The sequence below is a fragment of the Oncorhynchus gorbuscha genome, linkage group LG10, assembly GCF_021184085.1.
Source record: "Oncorhynchus gorbuscha isolate QuinsamMale2020 ecotype Even-year linkage group LG10, OgorEven_v1.0, whole genome shotgun sequence".
Taxonomy (NCBI): domain Eukaryota; kingdom Metazoa; phylum Chordata; class Actinopteri; order Salmoniformes; family Salmonidae; genus Oncorhynchus; species Oncorhynchus gorbuscha.
This window is the reverse complement of record NC_060182.1, coordinates 94,773,227-94,779,388: the sequence shown is the minus strand read 5'-3', so window position 1 is coordinate 94,779,388 and position 6,162 is coordinate 94,773,227. Positions and strand designations below refer to the sequence as shown.

General features: G+C 40.5%; 1 protein-coding gene across 4 annotated transcripts in view; it reads left to right on the top strand.

Moving 5' to 3' along the window:
• The window catches only part of LOC124046777 (nucleolar and spindle-associated protein 1-like), a 9,467-nt gene extending 4,664 nt beyond the window's left edge, over nt 1-4,803 (top strand). For all 4 annotated transcript variants that reach the window (XM_046367526.1, XM_046367525.1, XM_046367527.1 and 1 more), the window contains 3 exons: nt 234-350; nt 481-577; nt 3,963-4,803. In XM_046367526.1, the coding sequence (XP_046223482.1) occupies nt 234-350; nt 481-577; nt 3,963-4,050 (302 nt within the window). In that variant the 3' untranslated portion in view covers nt 4,051-4,803. The remainder of the gene's footprint in view (nt 1-233; nt 351-480; nt 578-3,962) is intronic.
• The last annotated feature ends 1,359 nt before the right edge of the window (nt 4,804-6,162 follow it).

Genomic DNA, 6,162 nt, shown 5'->3' with positions numbered 1-6,162 from the left:
GGGCTGTGCCTCTGCCAAGTCATGTGAAATCTATAGATTGGTGCCTTATTTATTTAAATTGACTGATTTCCTTATAGGAGGAACTGTAACTCAGTAAAATCTTTAAATTGTTGTATGTTGCATTTTATAGTTTTGTTCAATATTCATCCTTTTAAATCTAATTGAAGTAGTCTTGTTATTTTCTGTGCATGAATGGATCCCTTACTGGCTTCTGTTTGGTTTATTTTATACAGCGTTTGTGTTTAATGCAAACACCAGTGTTCTTTCTAACTGTCCCGAAACCAACAAGAAGGCCAACTTTGATCTGAAGGCCAGTCTCTCTAAGACTCTCACCTATAAGCCTCATAAGGGTAAGAGCTATATGTCAGCATTTAGATTCTGACTGTATACCAGTGCATTTTAGCACGAACCTGGTTGTCTGTAGGCTAACAAAAACATTTTTATTTTACTGGTCATCGTTTCTGGTCTGCCTGTATATAGGAAAGCTGAAGCCATTCATGGTGGCCCAAGAGAACAAGGTGGACCAGTCCGTTCCCTCCCACCAGAAGAACTACAAACAGCATTCGGTTCAGACAAGGTCAGTATCCGGAAACAACTGGTTAAAAGGAGAGGCCGAATTGTATTGAATTCCTGTCTCGTTCTCAATCCTTGATTCCTCTAAACATATTGGAGAGGAATGTCCGAGGAGGGACTTTTTTCATCCACAAGATGGTGCTGACATTATTTATTTCTTACATTATTACCCAAGAACCTTTTTGTTATGGCATACAACTGGAAATAACTTTTGGATATCAGAGCGGCAGTAACTCACCAATATTATGACCAGAAATACAACTTTCACGAATTGGATCCTTTGTCCGTACCCCCCTTGGCGATTTTACTTATCTCACTTATCTCAGAGGCTGCTCCATGACACCTCCGACGGAGAAGAGGTATTCGCAGTGGACTTCTAGTCCGGCTCAGGAGGCGTGCACATCATCTACCACTTCCGAGTATATTCCTCCCTGACATTCAGTCCCTGTTCAATAAAGTAGACAAGCTCAGGGCGAGGATCTCCTTCAGGGGGACATCAGGGACTGTAACATACTCTGTTCCGCGGAATTATGGCTAAGCGGATATACTGTCCCCGGTCCATACAGCCAGCTGGGTTCTCAGTACATCGGGTAGACTGGAATAAAGAACTCTCCGGGAAGACGGGCGGGGTTGTATGTTTCATGATTAACTGCTCATGGTGTGATTGTGATAACGCACAGAAACCCAAGTCCTTTTGTTCACCCAACCTAGAATACCTCACAATCAAATGTTTACCGTATTACCTCCCAGGAGAATTCTCTTTGGTTATAGTCACAGCCGTGTATATTCCCCCTCAAGCCGAATACCACGACGGCCCTCAAGGAACTACACTGGATTTTGTGTGCAAACTGGACACCACACATCCTGAGGCCACATTTATTGTATCTGAGGATTTTAACAAAGCAAATCTGAGGAAAATGCTACCCGAAGATATATCAACACATTGTCTGTAGTACTCGCGCTTCAAAAAAAAAAAAGTGCTTTGAGAGACAAGGATCATATCACCTCCACCTTACCGGTCACCCTAGACCCACTTAAGTTTGCATACCGCCCCAATAGATCCACAGATGATGCAATTGCCATCGCACTGCACATTGCCATATCCCATCTGGACAAGAGGAATACCTCTGCTGTTCATTGACTATAACTGAACCTACAACACCATACTATCCTCCTAGCTCATCATTAAGCTTGGGGCCCTGGGTCTGAACCCTGCCCTGTGCAACTGGGTCCTGTACTTCCTGGCAGGCCGCCCCCAGGTAGGAAACACCACCTCCACTAAGTTGATCCTCAACACAGGGGCCCCAAAAGGATGTGTGCTCAGCCCCCTCCTGTGCAGAGGATGAGGAGGCAGTGTCAGCCACCTGGTCATCAGAAGGGGGAAAGGGAGAAGATTAATTGTGTGAGGAGCCGTCTAGAAGGGAGATAGCAATGATAAGAGAGGACCATGTGAGAACCTGGAGGGCGATAAATGATTCTTTGTTCACCCATGACTGCAATTAATTTTGCAGACGACACTACAGTGGTAGGCCTGATTACCAAAAATGATGAGACAGCAGACGGAGGTGGTGAGGGCCCTGGCAGAGTGGTGCTTGGAAAATAACCTGTCCCTCAACATCAACAAAATTAAGGAGCTGATCGTGGCCTTCAGGAAACGGCAGAGGGCGCACGCCCCCCATCCACATCGATGGGACCGCAGTGGAGAAGGTGAAAAGCTTCAAGTTCCTCGGAGTACACATGACTAGCAATCTGAAATGGTTCCCCCACACAGACAGTGGTGAAAAAGGGGCAACAGAGCCTTTTCAACCTTGGGAGGCTTAAGAAATTTGAAATTTGGCTTGGCACCTAAAATCCTCACAAACGTTTAGATGCACAATTGAACGCGTCCTGTCGGCCTGTATCACCACCTGGTACGGCAACTGCACCGCCGGCAACAGCAGGGGCTCTCCAGCAGGTGGTGCGGTCTGCACCAAGCATCACCGGGGGGAAAACTACCTGCCCTCCAGGCCACTTACAGCACCCGATGTCACAGGAAGACCAAAAAGATCATCAGGGACAACAGCCAGTGTCTGTTCACCCTGCTACCATCCAGAAGGTGAGGTCAGTACAGGTGCATCAAAGCTGGGACCAAGAGACTGAAACATCTATCTCAAGGCCATCCGACTGTTAAATAGCCATCACTAATAATGTTTTCATACTGCTTTACTAATTTCATGTGTGTGTGTGTATACTGTATTTTAGTCAATGCCACTCCGACATTGCTCATCGTAATATTTATATATTTATTCCCTTCGTTTACTTTTAGATGTGTATGTATTGTTGTGAATTTTTAGATACTACTGCATTGTTGGAGCTAGGAACACACGCATTTCGCTACATCACAATAACATCTGCGGGGGTGGAAATAAAAAAAGGAACCTTTTATTTAACTAGGCACGTCAGTTAATCTACAGGATTGGTGGGCCCCCTTGTGCTTACTTTTTAGATGTGTATGTATTGTTGTGAATTTTTAGATACTACTGCATTGTTGGAGCTAGGAACACATCGCTACATCACAATAACATCTGCGGGGGTGGAAATAAAAAAAAGGAACCTTTATTGTTAGGCTAATGCGATTAGCATGAGGTCGTGAGTAACAACAACAAAAATCCCTGGACATAGGTCTCTGATATTGTTAGAAAAGCTTAAATTCTTGCTATTAATTCTTGCTATTGTTTGAGGAGATTGCGCAGTTGTGAACTTGAAGTTATTAATAAACCAAATTAGGCAGTCTTTGCACATAATTTTGAACAGAAATGCAATGGTTCATTTGATCAACTAAAACGTTGCACATATAATGCTGCCTTCTAGTGGCCAAAGTCTAAATTGCGCCTGGGCTGGAATAATACGTGATGGCCTTTGTCTTGCATTTAAAAAGACGATGGTACAAAGAAACACATTTTTTTGTATTGTCTTTTACCAGATCTAATGCTATATTCTCCTACATTAATTTCACATTTCCACAAACTTCAAAGTGTTTCCTTTCAAATGGTACCAAGAACATGCATATCCTTGTTTCAGGTCCTGAGCTCCAGGCAGTTCGATTTGGGGGTTGTCATTTTAGGAGAAATGTAAAAATAAAAAAGGGTCCTTAATCCTTAAGTTATTGTACAGAACAAAACGTAGTTCAGGACCAATTCTTATTTACATTGACTGCCTAGGAACAATGGGTTTAACTGCCTACCCGTCATTGTAAATAGGTGTATGTGACCAATAAAATTTGATTTGAAAAGGAGATGAGGAATCAAGGAAAAACTCATTGAGAGCCTGCTGTTTTTGAAACTTGTTTTCTCTTAGAATGATTGGCTGTATAACCTGTTATGTTGATTTCCGTGTTGCTTTTATTCTAGGGAGGAAAGGAGGACAAAACAGACTGAAGACAGGAAGCAGAAGAAAGAGAAGGTGCTTGGAGCCAGACGAGGCCTCGTCTTGACCTGATTATTCTACACTTACTTTTTCTCTTGTGAAGTTTAAACTCTTTGTCATTTCAGACCTGCTGATTGATTCCCCTTTTCCTCTACTTTGACTTTCAGTTCCAACCTGTTTTTGATTGTTCGATTTTTAGATTCACTTATAACAACGTTTTAATAAATGTTTTTATTAACTTTAGTATGGTACAAATAATGTTTCATATTTTGTATACATACCTGTGTCGTTTTTGTAGACATTTACATAACATTTTGAGTCCTACACGCTTCGAACACGCCGCCGACAGTGTCCTTGGTTACTGGCCCCCTGTGCAAAATGGTACGCAGCATCATCTGATTTATGTATGCAACAAAAGGTCAATATTCTCCTTCTGCTACCATTTCTGTCGAGCCGTTTACAGCATACAGTTTGACAAATCCAATTTACGCACCACACCCAACGCAATGCTGCAAGACAAACTCAGCTTTTTCAATGGAAATCTATGTAATTCTGGTGTACCATAATGCAAACCGCTGTTGGTGTGATCGAAGCGTATTCCCCTATTCTCTGTGCTGGCTCCTCCCCCTATGGGAATCAACCCTGACGTTGTAAGCGCCATGCTATACAACTGAGCTACACGGGACCTTAAGTCGTAAATATTTTGTACAGTTTGGTCATATTTGTTATTCATGTGAATTGTATTATTCTTTTTTTTGTATACCATTTTGAACTTAGCTGATGTAAAGGCAATGTAAAATACCAGTAGTAAAAATGTTTTCCCCAAAGTAACATTTTTGTTTTTATTGAGGACTTGGATGGATGATGTGTGTGTGTGTGTGTGTGTGTGTGTGTGTGTGCACGGTCGTTAGATGGCTATGGAATCAATCCAGTTGAAAGAGACCCATCCGCCGTTATCACTCAGCGTGATTCCAATGGTGTTGACTTAATAAGAACAGAACATAAAGCATTAGAATCGTTTGGTCTGTTTACTTGCATACTTATCAATAAGCATATTTGAAACCGAATTTTAGTTAGCTTAACATACAATGTAGTATCGTAAGAAAATCCGTCGATACCTTGTCGAACCAGAGGGGATTTTGATCATCTTGTATCCTACCGTGACTAGAGGAAGCATTTTTTGTTGTTGTTGAGAATGGAATTTGCAAAAGAGTAATCAGATATTCGTCTTGGACCCAAACAGTTCTGGAGCATATTAGCTTTAACAAGATCACACAGTGATATTGGAAATGAGTCGAGCAAGTAGTTTGCGTTGTCCCAGATCTGTTTTGTGCTGTCGTGGAAACCTATTTGGCGTTGGCATGACTGCACAAACAGACTGGTAGCCAGGTTAATATGTACTTTGTGCTGTCGTGGAAACCTATTTGGCGTTGGCAGACTGGTATTGTATATCTAATAAGGTGAAAGAAGTATCGTACAAACTCATTCATAGAATCTACCCTGTAAACACCTTTTATTATACACAGATTCTAAATAAATAAATTAAAATGTGCATTTTGTGGCTGTGACCCAGAGACTCTTGACCATTTATTTTGTGACTGTTCTTATGTCATAAAATATTGGAGTTAGAATATTTTATTTTAAAATAAACTACTATTAATGTTTGATGTTTAATTTAGATCTTTAATTAATTAATGAAATTTAAATGATATATACCCTGATTTAACTTGAAGTTTTAATTTGTTTTATTTTTCATGGATTATGTATCCATAAACAAACCCCAATTCGCATTGTTTAAGAGAATTTAAATATTATTTTGAAATTATCAACAAAATGTAAAAACAAAAAAGCAATACCATAAAACTATTTGACAACTTGAAAATCTCAATATTTGTTAGGTTTATGTACTATTGTTTGTATATTTCTGCTTTTGCATTTGTTTTACAGTTCATAATAATAATAAACAATATACTAGATGGATTTATGTTTCTAGAACCGTACCGCAATTAAGAATCGATTCACGTTTAGATGGAGTAGTTGGCTGTTTTGGCTGCCAGAGCCAATTCACCTTTAAACAGAACATGTAAGGTCTTTGGACTATAAAGAGTAACGTTAGACTCCTTTTAGTCCATTATTGGGCTAAGCCAATAATAATAATAATAATAGCAGGGCATTCTGATCCAT